Source organism: Enoplosus armatus, chromosome 6, assembly GCF_043641665.1.
Source record: "Enoplosus armatus isolate fEnoArm2 chromosome 6, fEnoArm2.hap1, whole genome shotgun sequence".
In the NCBI taxonomy this organism is placed as follows: domain Eukaryota; kingdom Metazoa; phylum Chordata; class Actinopteri; order Centrarchiformes; family Enoplosidae; genus Enoplosus; species Enoplosus armatus.
In genome coordinates this window covers 12,705,435-12,729,606 of record NC_092185.1, presented here as the reverse complement: position 1 = coordinate 12,729,606, position 24,172 = coordinate 12,705,435, and the positions used below count along the sequence as shown (strand labels likewise).

Below are 24,172 nucleotides of genomic sequence, written 5' to 3'. Positions count from 1 at the left end.
TCATCAGCTGAGCATTTGTGAGAGTGAAGAAAACCATTATTGTGTCAAGAGAAATAAGATATGAGAATTATTTTTCATCTATTCATCTAACTGATGCATGTTGTCTTAACACAGTAACACACTAAATGTCAGTGAACTAGTTAGTAACCATCCATGAATAATAAACTACACCATAAGTGTTTCCTAATCAAGAAAAGGTAATTTAAATACATAATATTAGATGCACGTTTTTCTCCTGGAATCATTAATAAAATAATTTCAAAATCTAAACCATTGAGTAAACACATTACAGGATGCCATAAACCTGACCGTTGGCTTTGCGCCTTGAATTATAACTATAAGGCTTTAGATGATTAAATCAATAGTTAGCTCTAATCAATACATAATTACACTCGGTTCTCCTCATTTGATTGGATATTGAAGCATGGAGGTGCATGTTTGTGGCAGTTTCCACAACCATTCATAGATACTGTTGAGAATAAGAGTTATAGCATATCTTCTGGAGGGCACAACATATTTTCCAGTCTGAATGTGATGACTGCATTTACCTGTGCCGATGGGTGGGTGTTTTGCTGATACAGCATGGCTGATCTCACAGCTGGAGCCCATTGTGTTGCTATTGAATGAGGGCTGGGAGACGGGAGGGTCATTGTCAAAAGGCATGGTCACTGGATCAATATCTGAATTAATTAGGCAGCTGACTTGCAGCCATCAATATCTCTTCATAATTACCAGGTTCTGCGGAAGAAGCAGATGCTGTTCGGTGTGACCTTATTATCAGTGGCCTTTGGTAACTGATAATTCACTATGTTCATGTTAATTGTTGTCTTAAATATCTGATGCACAGAAAAGAAGATCTCACTAGTTGTTACATGGGAAATCAGCAGTTGATCACTGATCAGTTTGTAATTTGAAAGGATGTAGACTATGGACCTGATCAGAGCTTGACATGTATGTGCATTTCAGCTTTAAATAGCGTGTAAACAGTTTGACTGAAAGAAATTAAAACTTGTTTAACAACTCTACAAAGCTGAGTCTTGTCAGGAAAAAAAGGGGGAAACCTTAGGAACAGAAGAGGGATCTCTCTTCCAGGACAGACAGACATGTAGAAAAAGCAGTAGTGAAATAACAACATGGAGAAACAGAATAACAGTATTAGTAGTAAATAAAGTGCAAACATGTGAAAAATATGAATCAGAGAAGACGTCGAGAGTTAGTTAGTTAAGCGTCATTGTCTCATTTAGATCAAGAGCTTTATAAGAGAGACCTTAGGACAAATGACATCCATGCAACATCACAACAAGACAATGATTAAAGTATTATTGAATAAATGTTAGTAAGAAAGAGGACAAATCACACATACAGGAGGCAACACTCAAGGATTCCAGAGGGAGAAGAAGGAACATACACATTATTAGGCCACACAGACCCTGTTTGTTTATAGTGTTATACATGCGACTCTTCTGAGGAGATCTTTGCTACCAGTTTCAACTCCAGGTGAGGGTCTAATCACCATCTCTGATTATTACAACATGCTGTAGGTGCAATGAATGAAATTGTGAAATTTTTCGGGTCCTGCATTTTGTGGCAGTTCCTCCTGGGGGCCCCTGGGGTCCCCGGACCTCACCTTGAGATACACGCTTGCTTTTGGCATGAGCGGTTTGCGCATGCGTGAGAGGGAGGGGTGGGGGTGCCGGCACCCCTGTAGAGCCGTTGGTCCTCCGCTGCTGGCAGAAGTGCTTTTGGGGATATACGGACGGACGGCACGCAGGAGAGCGGCGGTTCGCGGTGGGGGAAAATGACACAGCTATCTGGATAAATGGCGAAGTTTAAGATGAAAGTCTACCTTTTTGTTTTGTTTCTTCCTTTATCAAGTAAGTGTGCTGTTTCTGTTTTTGTTATCGTTGTTAATAAGACCGAATTTACGGTCCGTGCACTGACTGCTGATGCATATAACGTTAGCGTTAACTGCATGTATGTAGCTACCGCTCCGCTCCATGTTACTGATATTGACAACGTTCCTGGACGTTGTTTTGTGAACCACGTTGACTGAGTGGAGATAACAAGACAGGTTGTTAAACTTTAACTGTATACTGTCTATTAGTCCTGTGTTTCTCTGTCATTAATGTCAGTTAACTGTTACATCTGACATGGTGAGTGTGATATACTAGGAAATGAACGTTTGTCACCAACATCATTCTGTATGGTCTTTTATTAAAATCTTTTCCAAAATATGAATGTTTTCTTATGATATTCCTGTAGAAGGCTACATGATATGTGTGGTCTGTCAGGCTATATTAGGGCTGCAACTAAGCATTACTTTCATCATCCATTAATCTGCAATAGTTTAGTCTACAAAATTTGGAAAAATTGATTTCCCAGAACCCAAAGTGATGCCTTCAAATTTCTTCTTTTGTCCAACCAAGAGTCCAAGTATCAAAAGAGTTGGCAATTTGTTTTCTTTCAAGCGACTATCATTGGAGCTATTGGCTATAAAGATATTGTTGTGCAGCTGTATTCTTCCATTACTCAGAAACGTAACAAACTCTTTACTAATTTCCCCATTCTTTTCCTCTAGGTGTTTTATGTTTCAGCGAGTTGTCCTTCATCACAGAGCCCAGTGATGTTACTCTACTACCAAAGGACCCTGCTGTCTTGGACTGTCAGGCTCATGGGCAGCCTCCAGTCACCATCAAGTGGCTTAAGAATGGAGTTCGGTTGGCAGAAAGTGAGCACATACAGTTTCTGGCCAACGGCTCCTTGTACATACCAAAGATAAAGCATACAAAGGAGGAATCAGATGAAGGATTCTACCAGTGCCTCTCCCAGAACAAATATGGAGCTATCCTAAGCCAAAGATCACGTCTGACTATCGCAAGTAAGTATGGAGCTCAGAGTGTAAGGAATCCTCTGGTGCTAACATGGATTCTATTCCTCTTTTCCACTGTTGGGACAAAGATGAGGATGGGTTCAACTTGTTGGTGATATATCCTTTGTGGTGTCAACATGCAGGCATCAGAATGGCAAGTTCATGGGTTATTAACCTGGAGATGGGAAGCAGATGTACCCCAACCCACTCTTTCTTTTCTTTACTGAGGAAAAACCTCTAAAGTCTGGGTTTCCATGTTATTGGAAGTTGCTCAGACTTGGCCATGCTTGAGTTTAAAGCTGTCAGTCCAGTTATAGGATCATTCAGTCAGTTAAAGATAGAGTCATGGATGGAGAGTCAATCTAAAAGCTCATGAATACTCCATAAATATGCAGCCCTGAGTACCCTATCTTTTCCCTGTTTTGAGGGAAAGTAAAACTTGCACACTTATGAAAGTACTAAGGAAACATTGGCAAAATTTAGAAATTAGCCTTCTCTCTTTTTAGTTTAGTGGCATTGCATTGTCACTGCAGACTGCTGCTCTGTGTAATTGGTGAATGGTCTGCTACACAGAGGAAGCTCTGAAAGGCCATTTGGCTTTTAGCCTTTGTTTGGAGTAACCCTGACTGCCCCAGAAGAAAAGGGTACGTTTTCAGGGCATTTGTTTGTCCACATATCAGTGGACAGCACAGCTGTGTCTATTCAATGGGCCTGGCCTACTATGGACACTTTTCACAGGTCTTAGAAGGGATATCACATGAGTGGTGTCATGGAAACTAGCATGGCCTTCAGAAATATACAGATTTTGACACTAACACTGAGAATAGAACGTTTTGGGCAATATGTCCTAATGTTCAACAGTACAAAACTACGAAGAACTACATACAACTATCACACAGGAAGTGATTTATGAATATAGAAATACGAACTGGAAAACAAATCTAGGCTTCCAGACACACCAACTCTGCTCTGACAATTTTGTTGTGATTGTTTTCAAACTATTAAAGGGCAACCAAAAACAAATCAGTTTTCTATAAGATGTCCACATAAAAGTCCTCAAAAGTCAAGTTTGGTCTGGCGTCCAGCCTTTGTCAGTGAAAGGGTTAAAGGTTTTTGGTCAGCTGTAGGCGGGGAGTGGAGGATGGGCCTCCTCTGTGCTCCCCTTCTGTCCAGAGGTCCTGGGGGTCAGGGGTCAGCAGGGAAAGGCTTTGTGATGTCACAGGCCTGCTCAGGCTGGGCTACCCTGCTGTTCTCTCTCCCAGCCCACAATCCCTTTCACTGGATCCATCCCTCTGTTGCCCTGTCAAGCAGAGCGCTTTTGTTAAAGAAGGGCCAGTTTGTCATGTGACTGAACGGGCCTGATATTCCAGTACACAGTGCTGATCCTTTCAAAACATGTTTACATTCAGGAAGTGTTTTCCGTCTAGTTCTATGATTACGTCACCAGTTTCAGCACCTCTTGGATTTATAGAGGGTGTCAGATATTGGTTGTGTATTACTCACAATATTTGCAAAACAAGTACATATGTGCATTGCTATTATATTTTATTACTACTGTAGCATTTGATATATAGGATATAAACAACATTCAAACACATTCTCTTTTGTAGACTAATGGTAAAGTGACTTCAGTCTGGCTCCCAGTTTGGGCTAAAATTGAATGGACAGGGGGTTGAGGCGAACTTTGACCTCTCTAAAGAAACCTTTGTGCTGTTTGACCTAGACATTGATTTGTCCTATACAACAGAGGTGACCATATTAGCGAATCAGTGTGCACAGGCCACACCCTCCATCTACATCACTGATCCCAGAGAGAGTGAAGACGGTCTGTTATCTCTCAGTGGAGAGTAAACAACATATTGTTTTTAACTTCTTACCATCTTCTTTTCATGATGCTCACCAGTCAGCTACGTTGTCTGGAGACAGAATAGGTGGATCATTCCTGACTTCATGATAATACTGACCATTTGAAGACAAATAAGAGTATCTTAGCATGGAATTTGGTTGTAATTTACTTACTGTAAACCAAAACCTACTGCCATTTGAGAGGAATAATTCACAAACAAACAGTAAAGGACCATTTTTTTCTGGCCCTGGTTTAGGCTAACCCCTTAATGCACTTCGCATAAGCACGACTACCACTGTATTTGTGTAATATTGATGAGATTAGGTCTTAAATTAAAGGATTGCTCTTAAATGTGGAGTTTCAGTGGGAGAATAGGGTATTGATTTTCTTTAACATGATATTGACTTCCTTCCTGTGAGTTAGGGGGGAGGGAGAGAGTTATCACCTTAATGAATGAAGGTCATTGGTCATATCTTACAGAGTATTCTGGAGATAAATGCAGATTGGGTGCTGCTTATTTGTGGTGATTGTGGTGATGATGGGCATTTGAATACACATAAACTGAATGTGACTCAGCATTGTGTACAGTTGTTGTAGCCATTTTAAAGCACGTATGTTTACACTTAAGCAGTGTCTACACAGCAGGGTCTAAGTAGAACATTTACATATGCATAGCTATAAGATATGTGCAACATGAAACTGACAAAGTGTCAACCCTGACATCTGCAAGAAATAGGTTTACTTTTATATTTCAACATTGTTTTACATATTTTTCTATTACTACTGGTGGCTTGCAGTCCTCCTTATTCAAAGTGAATTGATTCATTTTTTGTCTATAACAATGCATCATTCAGTGTCATTCTTCAATTGATCCATTGATTGGACCAGCTGGTCAGTATGGGACCTGATAGCTCATCTGCTCAAAAGCAAGATCATGGTGTCTTACAAAGATCAATTCCTTTCATATAATCAGTTAACATCCATCAAAGTCAGGGCTTTGCATGCATAATCTATAATGATTTACCAAAAGTGAAAGCCAACTTCTAAAACAAATACCCATTGATTGCATAATAAGTAAATAAGGTGGGTTTTAGTTTAAATGTTCTACTGCTGTGCTTGACACATAATTTATTTTATCCACAGGTATCTCAGAGTTTGTATTGCATCCTGTGCCTATGGTGGTGACTGAGGGCTCAGTGGCACGATTCTCCTGTGCTGTCACCTCGAACCCTACTGCCACCATCACCTGGGAGCTCAACCAAAGCACATTACCACTACAGACCGACAGGTACATGCGGACACTACACTTTTAGACACCATCGTACAGTCCTCATATAAACCACTTCTTTTTGTAACCTGGTAGCAGCTGCCAAATTATGTTGCTGACCCTAATGTTGCCTTTGTATGTTCCCAGAATAACGGTTTTACCCAATGGAGTCCTTCAGATCCACAATGTACAACTGGAGGATGCTGGATGTTATCGATGTGTGGCAACCAACATCGGTAGCCGTTCCAAGAGTAGAGAGGCCACACTGACAGTCAACCTGGGTACTGAGACTGCATTCACTGGATTTTAAGAATTAGCATTAAGTCATCATATTATATAGGGAATGCTGAATTTATTTTTCCTTTTCTTGTGAAGGTGCAGGCCCTAAACCACGTCAGAGGCCCAGAATCATTGCTGGACCTCAGAATGTCACCGTTTCTCTTCACCAAACTGTGGTGCTGGAGTGTGTGGCCACAGGCAATCCCTGGCCCATCATCTCCTGGAGCCGTGCTGACAGTAAACCCATTGATGTGTACAACGCCAAAGTGCTGGGCAATGGCAACCTGGTTATTACAGATGTCAATTCCAAGCACAGTGGAGTCTACCTCTGCAGGGCCACCACCCCTGGAACCCGCAACTACACTATTGCTGCAGCCAACCTCACAGTTCAAGGTACAGTAAACTCTTAAGTAGTTATAGTGCATTGGTTCTTTTTCTTATGTATAATATGCCACAACAAAAGCTTTTGCAGATGTGAACTAATTTAAATTCAGAGGATAAGCCAGTGTTTTGTTTTGTGGGTTAATAAATAGTAGACTGTGTTTTCATCACTTTTTTTATGCACCACTGTTTCAGTACCTCCATCCATTGTCGAGAGGCCTGAAAGCCAGACCCGTCCAAGAGCAGGCACTGCCCGGTTTATGTGCCAAGCAGAGGGAGTGCCGCTGCCACGCATCAGTTGGCTAAAGAATGGAGAAGAGGTTCACTTAAATGGGAGGATTAAGATGTACAACAGGTATTGTACAGTAGAACAACAGTACTTCTGCAACAGTAGATGTAGTGGTCGCAATCAAACAAAACAGTACTGTGACAAAAACCTGCCTTAATCGAATAATATGTAATGTCTACTTTTCTATGGTTAACACTGATTGTTAATCTTTTTTTATGGTTTCACAGTAAATTGGTGATTACCCAGATCATCCCTGAGGACGATGCCATCTATCAATGCATGGCAGAGAGTGAACAGGGTTCTGTGCTGTCCTTGGCTCGCCTTATTGTTGTCATGTCCGAGGACAGGCCCAGTGCACCCAGAAATATCCATGCTGAGACCATCTCAAGCTCTGCTATCTTACTGGCCTGGGAGAGACCTCTCTACAATGCAGACAAAGTTATTGCCTACTCCATCCATTATATGAAGGCTGAAGGTGAGACCAAGAGGAAGAACCATTTCATTATGTTTCAGGTTTTTCATTTGAGCTTAAAAAGATCAGTTGTGAACTGGGAGGGATGAAGGTGTGAAAAGATGGAGGATGACGGTCAACCACAATAAGCTATGTCACTCTCTCACATATGATCAACTTTCCTTGGTGAAGGCCATCTGTTGTTGCTGCACAGAGCAGAGGTCAAGGAGGACTCAGAATGGCAACTTCACTGAAATAACAACGGGCTTAGCCATCCCATTGTCCACTCCCCAGCTCATTCTGCTTGCAGTTAAAGGGACAGTGTAGCTTTTTAAAAACCTCACAGTCTTGCAAACCAGCAACTGAAGGAGATATTTAACTTTAATAATTTAATTGACAGTTAAGTAACTCTCTGAAGTCTGCCTTTGTGGTAAACACATTTTTAGATGCTAAAGTAGATTTGCTAGATTTGCTTTAACAGCCTTGGAAGCAGTTATGTGGCTCTGCCTCGCATTACACGTGTTTATAGAAAAGATGAGCGACATTCAGAAACTGCAAGGATCAAGCCTTTCAAAACACTGACTGTTCATAGAAGTCTCTTCTACTATAATCTTAACCTAATGTCCACTTAATTCTCTTCTTTACACTCTGTTGCATGTCAGGTCTAAACAACGAAGAATACCAAGTTGTTATTGGCAACGACACAACCAGTTATATCATCGATGACCTTGAGCCAGCTCGAAACTACAGCTTTTACATCGTGGCTTATATGCCAATGGGAGCCAGTCGTATGTCAGACCAAGTCAGTCAACATACCCTGGAGGATGGTAAGCATAGAGCATTGAGACTCCCAGCATTCCTTGCCATAAATCACTCTGGTAGTTGAGCTAAAATGCGTGCAAGTGATGTGTGTACAGAGCACATTTTGAGTGGACATAAGGGGGATGGGTATGCTGTTCTTAAGACCATTTTCTTGTGTATTCTACTCTCTAATAGCAAATTTAATAGAAATATTATGGCTAATATGGCTTTTTGCCAGCATGTTTGTATTCTTAAGAAATCCATCACTACATCAGGGTCAAGTATATTTGTTATATCCATGTCTTTCTGCAGTGCCTTTGCGTACCCCAGAGCTAAGTCTGACCAGCCACAGCTCCAAAGATATCCAGGTGAACTGGCAGCCTCTGCCCGCCAAGTTGAGCCGCGGTCGGGTGTCTGCATACAGACTATCCTATCGTACAGCTGCGGACAACACTGTCAGTTCTGTGGAGCTACCTCAGAACAGCACAGAATATCTGCTGGAGGGCCTGCAGCCTGACACCATCTACCTGCTCCGCATGGCTGCAGCCACCCGTGTGGGCTGGTGTGAGCCTACTGCATGGACCTCACACCGTACACCTAAGATCTCCAGCAGCAAAGGTAAACTTGCAGAAGGCTGAAAAAGAAATGGTGATGTAAAGCTTTATGTTATTCTTATCTATGCAATCTCATCACATGGTTATATAAAGCAGTTTGTTAACTTAATGTTTGCATCTGTGACTAAGTTTTCATCCATGATTGAATTTATACTTAGGTTCAAAAGAAGGCATCTTCAATAGAATAAGAAGCAAACAATAAGTATAGAGTAAAATAATCAGGTAGTGCCAAACTTGTAACTGGCTATGCTTTTGCTTTTGTCACATCGCTGTTTTGCTGCTCTTAGAATACCAGGAGGATCACTACAGCTCATGCAGAGTGGCCGGCTTATGACTAGAGTTTGCTCTGGTAGCATTGTCCCACAGTCTTTGTGTTGGTTACCCAGGAACCTTTGCCCTTCGCTGTCAGTGATGTTAGAGTGGCCTCAGTCACGGGTCATAAAGAGAGGGCCTCAGGCATCTATGTGGGGGAAAGAATAGCCCCTTTTCATGGCCTGGTGCGTTGGGGGAGGCTGGAAATCAAGCTAGATTTCTTGTTTTCAAAAGTTTAGTTATATATTTAGGTGAAGTATAGCAGAGCAGAACTTTTTTATTTTAGAGCAAGGTATTCACTATGAATAATAGTGAATTTGTGTGTGTATTGTTGCATTTTCTTCCAGTATGCACCTTAAATTATAACTCTGTCAAACCCAAAATTTGCAATTTGAATTGACACTCCTGAGAAACCATTGTATTAATGACATGGTCTTCCTTCTATGCATCCTTTTTCTATACTCCTCTATATCCTGCTGTTTTTTGTTGTTCACAGGTTTAGTCTTCCTTTGTGCTCAGCAGTATTATAAATATGAATGTGTATTGATCCCATGCCTGCTGTCTCTGTCCCTTAGTGCCTTCAGCCCCTACTCTTCAACTTGAGCCTCTTAACTGCACCTCCATTGTGGCACGCTGGCAAACCACCCCAGAATCTGTGGTTGTCCAGGGTTACCGGCTGTGTTACCACGAGGAAGGCCAACCAGAGCAGCCCATCATCCAGCTGCAGGCTCAGACCTATACCTATACCATCAGTGGCCTTGGTGAGTGATGTGCTCTTGTTGTCATAGCTGTCTAGTTGTGAGATGATGGGATAGTGGAGTGGAAGAAAAACACAACATTGTGTATATTTGACCATATCAGTGCATTTCTACCATTTAGACCTGTGATTTGGTGTAGAGACAACTGAGAGTGACCGATGGGTTCTTACTCAAATGGGTGTCTTTTGCATTTTCACCCTCTGTCCTGATCAATATGGGCTGACCCCTCTTGCCTAACCAGCAGCCCTCTCCAGTCTGGCCACGGTATTGTGTGAGATCAGGCTCCCAGGGTTAGAGGTCATGGTCCAGATGTCCCTCCCACCACCGTTTCCCATCCCGCGGCTTGCATAATTACCCCTGGCCATTGTGTCGTGTTCAGGGCCAGACCTGCCCTATAAACCCAGGCCACTACCCCCCTTTAGCTGGACACTGAAGCATACAAACCAAGACCCCTGGGACTGGCCAGAGCTGGACCAAGCCACTGACCTCTAGCCGTGAGACAGCAGTCCTGGATTAGGACCCTGCCCCCTCTGGTCATCTGTGCTGTCCATGTAAATAACCCCCAGCCATCTATATGCAAAATGAACCAGGGTCATTCTGATCAAAACTGTTGACAATATAATTTTTTCTGATATGAGTCTTCAAGCACAATGTGGTTCCTACTCAGTTCAAACCCAAAATGTTGAAGTTGACTGTTAGTAACTGTTTTTAATTTAAATCCTTTTGTAGTAATAATAGAAATGTAAAACCCTTCAGTATGGTTTCATATTGATAATCACACAAGCTGCTGTCATTGGTTCCATTTTCCATAATATCCCCTATCTCATCATAAGTTATGTTTTGGACCCATGTTTCTGTCTGCGTTGGTCCAAGTTTAAGGCTACAACACAAGGGCACTAGGAAGCACGTGAAAGAGGGAACAAAAGGGGCCCAGCTCCTATCCCACAGTCCTGCGCCCAGATTCCTTGTGTTCTATCTTGGCCTGACCTGGTGACCCCAGTCAAACCCCCCCAGTCCCATGGGTCTAGGATCCCAGCAGCTGAATGTTACCCCTGGCCCAGCCCCCACAACAGGCCTGGACACACCGCCTTCACTGGTCAATACCCACAGGCTGACCTTTCACACGGGAGGCATAAAACAAATTTTAACACTCCCGAAAAACGTCCTGATTAAGGAGCTAAGGCAATGGTAGCTTTTCAAGTTAAAATACAATATTGGGATGCGTATTTTCCAATGAGAGCTTCCCCAGACTTTAACCTTTCTGGTGTCTTTTAGCCAGTACTTGATGCAGTCTTTTATATCCCTTAATTACTCTGTTTTCTAAGTGTACAGCACAAACAAAATCACATTTTACCTTATCTCACCTCTGTTGTTCCCCTCAAATTTAGTGATTTGTTCATATTATGTTTTAAAACACAACCTGGTGCTAATAGGGTTTCATAGTTGTGAAATCTTTATAGGCTTTCAAAAGGGAAACCCTATCATTTTGTGATCCTTTTAATAGAGTTTATTGATCATGTCACCATATTTATTGGGCCTTGAGACTGGTTGATCTTTCTCATGCTCCTTACACATGACAACACATGATAAATGAGAGGTTGGGGTGACTCAGGAGACCATGTATTGTCCATACATGGGGGGTGGCCAGTTATGACCCACAAACTTCCCCTCCTGCAGCTAATTGTCAATGCTTTTTTAAAAAAAAAAATGCTGCTCTATTGTTAACCATCACTTTTGGTATTTTAATGTTCTTTCAGGCTTTGGCATTATTAACCAAATGTTTGGCCCCTATTGGACTATTTATTCTAGAAAAGGCTGCTTTGTGCAATTATTGTAATGTCAGTTTGACCAACTTTCAGTTTTAGTTTTAGCAGCATGGGCAGAAATGGCTGAAAATTGATTCATTTGATTGTTGACCATTTGTAAACCAGATCCAAGGAGAAAGTATCATGTCAAGATCCTCGCTGTCAGTCAAGCTGGAGATGGCTATCAGACAGACCAAACAATTAGTACTCCGGGATGTGTGTGTAAGTACATTTCTCTGTTGTTTATTTCAAAAGTTTTACAATTTAAAATAGAATACAACCTTTTGTCAAACTAAGAAATGTGATGAAAATATGCATTTTGTTTGCCTCATTCAGCGGCTAGAGACCAACCGACAGCATCCCCTCCTCCTCCAGATCACGTGACTGTCTTTGCCAACAATTCATCTGCAGTGTCCCTGCGTTGGAGCCGTCCTGCTTTCCCCTCTGGAAAGGCTGTTAGCTATACAGTTCGTTGTACGCCTGTGGGCACCCACAACGCCTCGGCTATACGCTACCTACAAATGTAAGCTGAGAACAGTAGTTTACCTTTGGCATGACAAATAAAGCCTCCAAAAGATCTTTTTGGTCTGGTTGCATAAGTATTTATGTTACACTGCATGCTTGTGGTAGATGTGTGGATATAGCCTTTGTACTTTTCATCATTGTTTGTAATGATGATATAGGAATTTAATCTTACACAACAGTTGCACATTTTATACATAGAGTAGCTCTGGATTCTTGTCTGCCAAATGCCCATAATGTAAAAATGTTGTTTGTCCACAGTACCAAACAGAGTGTGATGGTTCAGAATTTGGATCCAAACACTCGCTATGAGTTTGTTGTGCGTCTCCATGTGGACCAGATGTCGAGTCCTTGGAGTTCTGTTGTTTACCATCAGACTCTACCAGCAGGTAATGAATTGGACGTTACTGAAACATCATTTTGTCATGATGATGGTGCTTTCTGTGTCCAGTTATTCCCTCCCACCGTCCAGACTCAAATCGGATAATTTGCATATTTCTCAGTAAATTTCTCAGCAAGTGTTGTTCATTATGAATGTGATTTCTCTGTGTACAGCACCTAGCCAAGCACCTGCAGGAGTGCGAGTAACTCTGATCGAGGATGACACTGCCCTGATATCCTGGAGGGAGCCCACAGAGCCCAATGTGGCGGTTACACACTATACCATCCTGTACGCTTCCCAGAAGGCCTGGTTGGCTGGACACTGGCAAATATTGCAGAGGGAGGGTGAGTAGGGCACTGGATCATGTTATCTGTGAAGTCGCTGATGTAGAAAGTATTGCACTCTTACAAACACTTAAGTAATCATATTACAATTTTAGAAAGATATACAATAGCAAATGTATCACCTGAACTCTCCAGCCTCAGCTGTACCTGTTATAGGGAGCTGTAGATAATGATACATGATGTATACAGTACCAGAATCCGTTTTCTGTATTTCTAATGCTTGTGGTGTGTTTCTGCTTCTGTTTACAGGAAGCCATACAATGGCCCTGCTGGAGAAGCTGGAGCCGGGGCATGTCTACCTGGTGAAAATCTCTGCCTCCAACCAGGTCGGTGACGGGCCTTTCTCTAACATTGTGGAGCTGGCACTGAAGCGTGGAAACACCCACCGCAGCAAGAACCCCAGGCACTCTGACAGCTTCCCAGATACAACAGGTAAGCATCATGAAACACTGGAGCAGACATGATAGAGGCGTCTCATGTCGACGAGTTTGAGTCATTTATTATATCGAGCTGGTAGTTATGTGGCATTAAGTTTATAATTATATGAAAGTAAAGTTGTACTCTGGTGTTTGTGTTCGTAACTTGATTTGAATTTTCTTTATTGAACTTTCAAAAACGTATTTCTAAGGCTTTGCTGTAATATTAGGGTTGTAATGCCACTAATTTGAGTCCTGCTTTATTAGATCTTTGTATCTTGTGTTGACAAAACTGCATTTTTGCAGTGAGGTGAGACACTTGGTTGTTTGTTGCCTGCCATTCTGACACGAGTATGGATTTATAATCATTAGTAAAAATGGTCTATGGTGAGTGAGTGAGATTCCTCTCTGGTATGAAACAAACCACTAGGAGGCGTAGGTCAGCAACACTTGGTAACCCTATTAATTAACAAACAAAAAAGTGGTTCACTGTTGGCATAATAAAGCATAGAGCTTTAGGTTTTCATTAATATTATTTTTTATTTACTTTTGAACATTACATTTCAATTCCAGTTAAGTTTTTCTTCATTTTCAAGTTAGATTTAAAATCTTGTTTTTTATTTTCTGGAAATGATTGGTTTAGGTTTATTTTTAAAATTTTGTTTAGTTTTAATTATACTATTTTAATATTTTCGTTTCCTCTGATAAACGCTAAACTGCAAACAACAATACATGCATGTGAAGGTTTGTTGTAGATTTGAGAGTATTAACTTCTGTTTTCTTTCAGTTATCATTTCTCCTCTGTATCTTAATTTTCTCTAAATAATTATAAATAATATGTAATTATTTCCCATCTGAAACACTGTGTTGTTTATCTTCCAGTGTTCTCTGATGGTCTCTACCACATAGACCAGAGGTCTATGACGGGGATCATTGTTGGTGTGAGCATCGCCTTGGCCTGTATCGTTATGTGTGCCTTGATCCTCATCAGTAAGGGCAGACCAAGGTACTGATCATAATCATTTGGAATCAGGAAAAACAATTATATTATCAAGCATGAACAATGACATTGTTTCTGACATTTGTTTACATTATTATCTTTGTATGATTAATAGAAAATCCTCCAGTCAAAAAGTCATTGCTGTGGGAGCTGCTCAAGATCCACATGCTGGTTTGTCTCTTGCCAATGAACGCCATACAGAGAATGTTGAGGTCCTTATACCCATGATAAGTGATCGCTTTTTAGATGCCAAGGTGAGACAAACAAAACAGGGTGGATGATCTTCTGATGATGGTTTCAGAAATAGTCTCACAGTTTCATGTTTTAGGGATCAAAAGAGCACGGGACCATAAATATATATTCTTATTTGTTCCAGGGTGGATCTCATATGGTCATAAGCAGTTCTGGTCCAGTCAGCAGCAAGAATCAAAACAAGAGGTGGCTGCTCCTCAAGAGGGAGATCAGGAATCCAGCTGAAAGTGATGTAAGTGATACAAAATTATTTTGGTCAATCTGCTTTCTTTTCAGTCAGATTTCTTTTTTATCAAAATTTTTATCAATTGTATCTTCTCTATCTCCTTAGCTCGAGAGGAGAGCCAGCTTGTACGAGGCCGGCAAAACTGTTCTGAGGTATGACGAGCATTTAGGTTCAGCGCCCCTGCCACCTTCGTCCCGGGAGATCATCTATGGACCTTTTCACTCGGAGAGCTCTCACACCAGCGAGGGCAGCCAAGAGACGGGAGACTCTGGACATTACTCAAACGAAGAAAGCAATGAAGAGATGAGCAACCCTTCGACCAGCCGAAGCTCCAGACCTGAATCTTTCGGGCCGGACGATATCACCACCCTCGCTGAGCTGAAGCAGTCTTTTAAAGTGGACAATGAGGAGATGCTGAGCCATCCCCTCCATCACTCCGCCCCCGATGCCACCCGGCTCTGCTGCACCTCAGAGGGCTCTCATCCTGCCCTGCACACGTCCCAGCAGGCAGTCGGCTGCTGACACCACCTGGCCCAGATATGCTCTCCAGCCGCCGAAGCTACGCCACTTCTACTTCGTTTGCTTCCTGAGTTGAGCCCTCGGTTATTTCCTGAGGCACAAGGGATCAGGAAGCCAGCTGCTGCGATGGAGGAAATGTGCTTTTGCTTCGGCTCTACCTCAGGATTTGTATGAATGTTTGTTATAACATTTTATTTCCACTTTTTTAAAACTTTCTACCTGTTTCCCTGTGTTTGGCGTTGTCTGTCCTAAACCAAAGCTCACCCATGATGAATGTTAAAAAGAATGTCAAAAATGTAGTGTGATACATTTTCATTATATTTAATTACTTTCCACTGGAGCAGAAGGTGACTGATTATCTACCTCCGTGTTCTGTTATTGTACATACATTACTACCTCTGTTTCACCACATATTGTGCAGTATTATCTCAGACTCAGGGGACAAAGTGAAAACATTTCATTGCCATGTCTCGTTACCTCTGTTGGGACGTTATTATCTCGAGGTATTCACTTTCTAAATTCTTTGAACTTTTATTTTTCGTGGTTGAAAGAACTTTTGTTTCACATTGTTTGTCTTTGAATGATGTATGTTGTGAAAATAACAAGTGCATTAGAAATTGTCAAACTATTTGAGCTTTATCATAAAATATTTGGCATTTTCAGTGCACTGAACTCAAAGCTTTAACATGGCCTTAGTATCGAAAGGGCTGAGATCCAAACATGAGAAAAATTGTACCCAAAGAGTTTTTGATATTACAATAGATATTCTAAGGCAACCAAAAATGTAGTGGATGTTTATTGAAGATGCGTTTGCCAAAATATTGTTCTTGCCAATGATGTAAATTTCCCTTAGAATGGTGGTTTGAATGCTTTTCTCAGTGTACATTTTCTTGATGCTTTATTCTGGTGAAAGCTTTAGCACAAGTCTCCCCGGCTTGTGTTCCGTTTGCCTTCTAGACCATTGCTAAAACGCAGCGGTGATGCCGATGCTATTATCCAAAGAGTTGTCTGCTTCCTCAGATGGGTATGGCTTTTCATTCAGTTGATCCTTGGTACTATGAGGTGGAAATTATTGACACAAGACCAAAGATCCAGTGTGTACTGCCAGTGATAGATGATGATATTTGTTCTTTGTGTAGAGAATCATCTGTCACCGTTCACCAATATCACTGTATGGGGGAAGAATCCTCTTTCTCTCTCCATAATATTTCCTGTCCAGGTGTGACAATGAAGGATTCTGACTATCAAAATGGAAACCCTATGTGTGAAGAGCAACATAATCAATTTTTATATCTTTGTAATACAAATAATCCTAACCAAAGAAACTTGAAGTCTCTGTTATTTAGTGATTTTCTTTGGGTTTCATTTACATTATTTGCATTTATATGTGATATGATTTCCAATGGTTTTGATTGCTAGAAAGGCGTTTTTATATTTTCTTTGTAATATAAAGCTTGAGATGTCATAAACTGTTCTGCTGTCTTTTTATCACCATGATTTCTTAGGTTACATTGAAAAATTTAATTTGGATTGTCTTTTTAGCATGATGTTGTAAACAAAAACATTTCCCAGTTTTAATGTGACATTTTAGTAAATTAATAAGGCTGGTTTCAAGTTCCAAGTTTGTCTGTGTAATGCATTAATATGAAAGGTTAATTTGAAAGCCACAGATAATTTTGCTGACTTAACTCAGGTGCCAAATGTAGATATAGAGTGTATTATTTAAGTTATGGTTTTCTGATATTTCTGCTTTTGAATACCAAAAAACATCTTTTAAAACCAAAGTGAGTAACAGAAAAAAAATATTTTAAGGGTTGAAATGTTGCAACAGACTTTTTTGATACTCTCAAGATGATCACAAATACTAGATAATAAAATTGTTCTTGGAAAAATACTGTGTTTGTGTGTGTTTATGAGCAAATGGAACTCTTAAATATTGATTGAAAATTTTAAATAATAATTTTGTTATTTTGAATAACAGTGTATACTATATACAGTTACATACTACATGTACAGCTTGTTAGAAACAATAGTACGAGTGTGAGAATTGATGTCAAACAATGAAACTGTTTACCAGATGCTCAAAATTGTGTTGTGTTCTATAAAACCTTATACCATAAACAACAAAAAACACAAACAATAAAAACGTCTCACCAAAGAAAGCAAAAAGAAAAACAACCCTCTTTTGCAAAATAGTAGCGACAGTAAGTTTCTCACCTGCCATGATACAGTTTTTCTCTATTGTTTGTGTGATGACAACTTCAAATACATTCACTGGACTTTTTCAGACTTCTTTTTTCTGAATGTTTTTATCTAACAGAAAGCATGGTTTGTTTGAAAGACTCAAAGTAAAGATATCACCTGAGAGCCTTCTTCTCACACTTTTTAAGCCTTTTCACACTAAATAAGACATCATGATATTAATAATCTTATTAATAAATACAGTAAAATATATGAAAAAAAGTTTTGAAAAAGGGAACCTTAAAAATAAACATTTCTATACTTAAATAAAAGTCTCTAATATAATCCTGAAACTCAAATAACATTTCATAGTAATGAGCCGAGTTTTTATAAGTAATTAATTTCTTTCACAATTTAGAGGTTCATTTATATGTTTTTTAATAATTTATTGATTTGGTTATTTTTTAAATAATAATAATCTAAATAACTTTAATCAATTATCTTCCACCATTCTCACCAATTCTCGATGCAATGGCAACTTTTATCAGCAAAATCATTTTGAAGTAGAAACCTTGACAGATGTAACAGAAAGTCCAGCAGGGGGCAGCAAATCTCCAACAGGCGCTACAGCCGGCAGCGTCGTAGAAAAAGAAGAAGAAGAAAACGGGGCGGTCTTGTTTTTGTCAGTCGTCGCACGCAGCACCTCTGCTGACAAAATGCGCATCGAAAAGTGTTATTTCTGCTCGGGACCAGTGTACCCCGGGCATGGGTCGATGTTTGTACGGAACGACTGTAAGGTATGATACTGTCTTTGTGCCTGAATAATCCTGTGACTTTAAGAGAAGCTCAGGTCTGACTGTCAGTGTTAGCTAGCTGGCTAATGTTAGCTTGCTAACATAACGTGCTGTAGTCCCTCACGTGGAATCAAGGCAGGGTTTTAGTAGCTGACAGACTGTAAATAACTCAACGTTATGATTCCATGATTTACATCGTGGAGTTGAAACACAGAACGTTAACTTCATAATTTATGAAATGTTAGATTAGCGCTGCCTTTGCAATAAAGTTGATGAGACTAAAGTTAACGAAGAGCCCGGACATTTAACTAGCAGGGCCTCAGTTTTGTGTCATGGAGTAATTGCGCCCTCTAAAGGTAACGCTACCCTTTGAAAACAGGACTGTGGGCAAATGATAAACACACTCACGGTCATAACAATGAAAATGATATCATCTTTGTGAAGCTTATAATGTTTGTCTAGATTGTGTCAGTGATATTTTTAAACTTTGAATAAATGTTTTAGGCTCAAATGTGTGGTATGGTCTCAAACCACAACAAAGATGGAACAGGAGCCTTACAAGGGCTAATCATTTTATTTGGACCTTTTAATTTTAATTTCGTTCCAAGTTTCTAATACCTATTAGTTTTCAAACAAACGCCTGTTTATTGTTGCTGAATTTTATGTCATAATTGTATACAATTGTATATAATTTGCATGGTGTTAGTGTTACTATAGATTTTTATGATCTTTTTGAGGTTGATACTGAATTAGAGAGTTTTACAAAAAATCTGATGCCATAAAAGCACATAACACAAACATTTTTGATAAAAAAAAAAACAAAACCTTGTACTGAGCACGGAGACGTTTTACATTTAATTGAAAAATACATTTGTGCTCTCTCTCAGTTCTCTCTGGTGGATACTGTTTTGTAAACTACCTCTAACATACCTTTGGCATGTTTGTACTGCAGTTTCTTGTTACTTACTGGACAACATGAACACCAATTCCTGTGTATCTGTAATAAGCTAATATTGGATGATATATCATGTGGTATTAATAAATGCTTTAAAAGATTTAAAGCATGTTATTTTAGCCAAATATAATGTCAAATCATTAATAACAGATATTTCAAATTTGCACCTCAACTCTGTTGAACTTTGTAATTCCACAGACACAAACTCTTTTTTATTCTCCTGGCAAGAAAACCACTTACAGGTTCACTTATTCATATCCATTTGCAGTCCTGTGGTTTCTTCCTGAGTTAAACCTTAAATTATTTGTTTTTCTGTCTCTCTTTTTAAATAAATACAGACCTTCAGATTCTGCAGATCAAAATGCGTCAAAAACTTCAAGAAGAAGCGTAACCCCAGAAAGACAAGATGGACCAAAGCATTCAGGAAGGCGTCAGGAAAGGAGTTGACAGTGGTGAGTTGGTTATCTACAGAGCACTCAGTGTCATTCACTTGTTTTGCTGTTACTTATCCAACAAAAATGTTCTTTTTCAGGATAACGCCTTGGAGTTCGAGAAACGCAGAAATATACCTGTTAAATATAACAGGGAGCTGTGGGACAAGACAGGTAATGTATATTTATTCCTCACATGTGGTTGCTGTGAAAATGTTTTGTCATTTGATTTTTGAACTAAAGAGTTGTGTAACCCTAACCCACTTTAAATTTCTACAGTGGAAGCAATGAAGAGAGTGGAAGAAATCAAACTGAAACGACAGGCAAGATTTATCATGAACAGGTGAGCAAGTCATTTTACCTTCATTTTAGGAATCTCTTTTGAATTAATCTTTTACAGATACCATCTTATGTTAAATAGTTTTTATTTAACCAATGCGCTATTAACAGGATTTTGAAAACAGTGTTTGACTTGCCTTCACTCTTTTTGTCTCTACTTTAGATTAAAGAAGGGCAAACAGTTGGAGAAAGAAGAAGCCATCTCCGAAGTGAAGAAAAATATTCACCTTATCAAAGCGCCACATGCAGGTAAGTCACTAAATTGCCACGTTGTACACACGAAAATTGTAATCATGTACAAGGAATTTGAATTGTTGACATTGATTTTAATCCACACACAAGGTACTATCCAGTGTGTCAATAGCATACATAACGGACACACATGCACACTATACAGAAGAAGATAATGTAGCTTGATACACTAAACACACATAATATGGTGATGTGCATATTTGTCACTTATGGATTATTAAAAAGAAAATCCAATTGGGGGAAAATGTAATACTGCATAATGAATGTCCTTAACATTAGTCTATGATTTCAGCATTGTCTATTTTTGTTTGTTACAGGAAAGGCCAAACAAATGGAAGACAAAATGGTGCAGAAGTTACAAGAGGATGTGGACATGGGGGATGAAGATAATTAATCTCGTACGCAAAGGGGGTTTTGTTTGTGTGATGAAACTCGTGAGCAAGTTGACCTTGAATTATATTGTACTTTTGTTTTGGAATTAAAGTTTCCAAATGGCTGATGATGGACACAGTAATGCCTTCAGTTTTAAATTGCTGTACAAGGACTGAAAGCATTGACCAAACAAAGATCTGCCTCCAAAGCAGCAGCGATTAACCACACGTCTCCCAGTTCTTTTTATCTGAGTGGTAGTTGGGGCCGTAAAGAATTTCCTCTTTCCTCTTGCATAGTATGATGTATTACAGTAATGCAGAAAATGTTGAGACGTAGCCAATAAAATATATAAAGTTTTTTGGGGAATTGCTCTTTTGTTTCTAATTTTGTGTGACAAACTGAAATTGGTTGCAAAACTGAAGACTTTACTTTTTTGTTACATGTGGAGTTTTGTTGATAAACCATTCATTTCCAGTCATTGTTAGTATGAAGAACAAGGAGGAAGAGAAGGTTAGCTGCAATTTCCTACACTGCACACAAATTATGTATAGTATATTGAGTGATGTGAGCATCTCATAGAATTAGCTCTAATGAGATCTAATGTGTAACCTACACTGAAAGTGTAGTGCATGCTGTGCCATCAGCAAAAAAACAATCTGCTCATGTTCGTTTCCACGTCTCACACATTCAACCACAATTTGACATCAAATAAATTTGATCCACAAAATTAAGATTCATTTAACAAACAATTTTACTTCCCATTCTATACAAGCATTGGTATAGGAAAATTATACAATTATATATTTTTAAGTAGAGGCGTAATATTTGGTGTTTTCTTTTACTACAATTGTTAATCAGAAATATGGATTAGGATGCTCTGCCTAATGTGAAAAGTTAGTCTGCTTGGCCTTTACCGCATATGACAGCAGATGGGCAAACTTAAACTTGATTTAATACAATTGACTATTGACAAGAAATACTATGAAAAATAAAAGTATAATTACTCTCATCTTCCAGGCCCAAAGAAATTCAATGTTTGAAATTATTCCTACGAATTAATCAGATAATTCAGACTACTGTTTTACTGAGGCAATGGCGATTCAATGGAAAGTCTTAAATAGGAATTTCTCGATGAAATGTTAATATTGATATATAAGTGGATTTTTATGAGGATGTTTTCAATATAACATAAATGAAGATTTTGTGTGCATACACTTGCAAAGCATAAAGGACTCAAATTAACAACATCTTCATACAATACAATACAAATATAAAAAAAACAGTATAAAAGCACATTTGTCTCAGCAATCGTCGGAGGCTTGACACATTCATGTGATGATCAGATGGTTCCACTCTCTCTCCCAGCTGCATCTCTGGCATCGATTCACCGGCCTGTTGCTGGACAGGCTGCTTGACAGGCTGCTGCCCTCGCCCGCCTAGTCGCTGCCAGTACCACCTTTCATCTTGCAGAAGAGCTGGTCGAACGGGTGCACCCACAGTTTAACGAGCAGAGCAGAGCAGAGCAGGGATTCATTACAGCTATGTCTGAGGAGGTCGAAGGGACGAGGATTTCGGAAGAACAGCAGGTAAATTGTGACGACGAAGTGCAAATTTAACAAGTTAGCCAGTGCTGCTAGCACGTCGAATCTGGTTAGCAGGCGGCTAGCAGCAAGCTAGTTAGCTAGTAGCTACATTTGGCTAATGTCATCAACGATGCTACCGTCGAGTAATTAGCTAATTAGCTACGGGCGTTTGATGGTAAAGCTAAACAAAACCCCCGCTGTTTTACTGCCAACTAGTAGGTTGCCGCAGTCACTTGTAATTTGAATGATAGGTTAGCTAACGATGGTTAAGACTGTAGCTAAACATGCTAAGTTAAATGGCAAGATTAATGCTAGTGCAAACACCAGTTGGAGTTTCCCTCATGGCGGCCCCGGCATATTGTGAAACATAAATAGTGGCCATGCTAGCTGTAACTGCTGGCGTCAGAATATATATATATATATATTACAGTTTCATTAACCGTTAATGTCATATGGACGTTTAATGACATTTCTCCAATCAAGTCAGCCGAGTGATGCATTTGCTTTCCTCACACTCTGTGCTCTTTCAACAGGAAATGGAGGATAAAGTAATCAGTCCAGAGAAAGCGGAGGAGGCCAAACTGAAGGCCAGGTATCCCAACCTTGGAGCCAAGCCCGGAGGCTCAGAACTTCTCAGGAAAAGACTTCAGAAGGGGGTACGTTTCATTGCTAAACTTGGCTAGCTACTCATTTCAACAATGCCAGTCTTACATTATTCTCACTTTATGTCTTCTTATTTGTCCAGCCAAAGTATTTTGACTCTGGTGACTACAACATGGCCAAGGCAAAAATGAAGAATAAGCAGTTGCCATCAGCCCCAACGGAGAAGACTGAGATCACAGGGGGACACATCCCAACACCTCAGGACCTGCCTCAAAGAAAGACTTCAATCGTGGCCAGCAAACTGGCTGGTTGATGGTTTTATGATTACTGTTTTGTTATCATTCCAACCCCCACTTCATATCTACCTGCTGTTTACATTTTTGTTTATTTTACACCTTTGTATGTATTCTCCAAGAACAAGTTATGTACCAAGCCAAATTCTTGAGAAAAATTGGCAACTGTCAGGCACTAGTAGCTGAAAATGTTTCTCAAGATCTTTAAAAAAAAAAAAAAAAAGACTAAATAGTGATTGATTTCAGAACATGATATCACACCGGTAAATATGAATGGGTGTTAATGCTATCTTATTTTCACAAAACATTTTCACTTTTAAGGATATATGCCTCCATAAAAAAATGCTTCCCTAACAGCAGCAGAAGAGCCTGCGCAGAGGATCTGTTTTCGTCACCACAAAGGAGTCTTGTTCCACCATGTTACTAATTACAGAGGATAAAATACTAATGAGTCACGACCACAGACAGAGAAAATATTATCAGAGTTTGCATTGATGTATGCGTGAAGTAGAAGTGTAATTTTCAGATATGCCTTTCAGTTTGAAACAGTTATTCTGAGTATTCTCCTGCTCATATGGAGGCTTGTCTGTTTAAACTGAAGTAATCCTGCTTTGGTTTTTGTTTTCTAATCCTTGCTTGTGTCCTTCCTCTCTCTGTGAAGCAGTTTGATTCTGTGCTTTGAAAGTACTGAAGATTAGATCACACACTCTTTGTAGCCAGTTGAATTTTAATACATTTTAGTGACATTGGTTTGCAAAGACTTGCTGCTGGTCTCCATCTCATCCCGACCTCTAACATGGCCTTAAAAGTAACGAACCGTTGTTCCTCTTGAGCAATATTTGCTCCCTCAGTGAGAATCTTAGTTGTGAATTTTGCCTGAAAATGTCTGTCACTGTTTGACTGGAATCACTTCCGATTTTATGAAAAGAAACTCCCTTGGAGTGTGCATGCGCATTTACTGTGCAGTCACACTGTGCCATTTGTTTTGTAAATAAAATAGTTTTGCATAATATCTTATAAGTACACTTATTCACTT

At 39.7% G+C, this 24,172-nt stretch overlaps 3 protein-coding genes across 4 annotated transcripts; all 3 read left to right on the top strand.

Annotated features, from left to right (window-relative positions):
• Nucleotides 1–1,819: 1,819 nt before the first annotated feature.
• LOC139286283 (protogenin B-like) lies at nt 1,820–15,336 on the top strand. The gene is made up of 19 exons (XM_070907025.1): nt 1,820–1,874; nt 2,579–2,878; nt 5,859–6,003; nt 6,130–6,263; nt 6,358–6,654; nt 6,838–6,997; nt 7,159–7,406; nt 8,045–8,209; nt 8,496–8,801; nt 9,685–9,870; nt 11,799–11,894; nt 12,009–12,195; nt 12,456–12,583; nt 12,750–12,920; nt 13,170–13,352; nt 14,219–14,342; nt 14,452–14,590; nt 14,713–14,820; nt 14,920–15,336. The coding sequence occupies exons 1-19, from the start codon at nt 1,820–1,822 to the stop codon at nt 15,334–15,336; spliced, it is 3,549 nt and encodes a 1,182-aa protein (XP_070763126.1).
• A 2,849-nt stretch (nt 15,337–18,185) lies between these two features.
• rsl24d1 (ribosomal L24 domain containing 1) lies at nt 18,186–21,023 on the top strand. Its single transcript, XM_070907465.1, has 6 exons — nt 18,186–18,311; nt 19,602–19,715; nt 19,796–19,868; nt 19,974–20,037; nt 20,197–20,282; nt 20,603–21,023. Exons 1-6 carry the CDS (start codon nt 18,231–18,233, stop codon nt 20,677–20,679), a joined length of 495 nt encoding a protein of 164 aa, XP_070763566.1. The 5' UTR covers nt 18,186–18,230; the 3' UTR covers nt 20,680–21,023.
• Nucleotides 21,024–22,116: 1,093 nt separating this feature from the next.
• LOC139286547 (cAMP-regulated phosphoprotein 19-like) lies at nt 22,117–24,148 on the top strand. 2 transcript variants are annotated; one of them, XM_070907377.1, is made up of 3 exons: nt 22,117–22,243; nt 22,774–22,896; nt 22,986–24,148. In XM_070907377.1, exons 1-3 carry the CDS (start codon nt 22,199–22,201, stop codon nt 23,154–23,156), a joined length of 339 nt encoding a protein of 112 aa, XP_070763478.1. In that variant the 5' UTR covers nt 22,117–22,198; the 3' UTR covers nt 23,157–24,148. The 2 variants fall into 2 exon arrangements, with proteins under 2 accessions (XP_070763478.1, XP_070763479.1); XM_070907378.1 differs by having other exon boundaries at nt 22,120–22,261.
• Nucleotides 24,149–24,172: the final 24 nt, after the last annotated feature.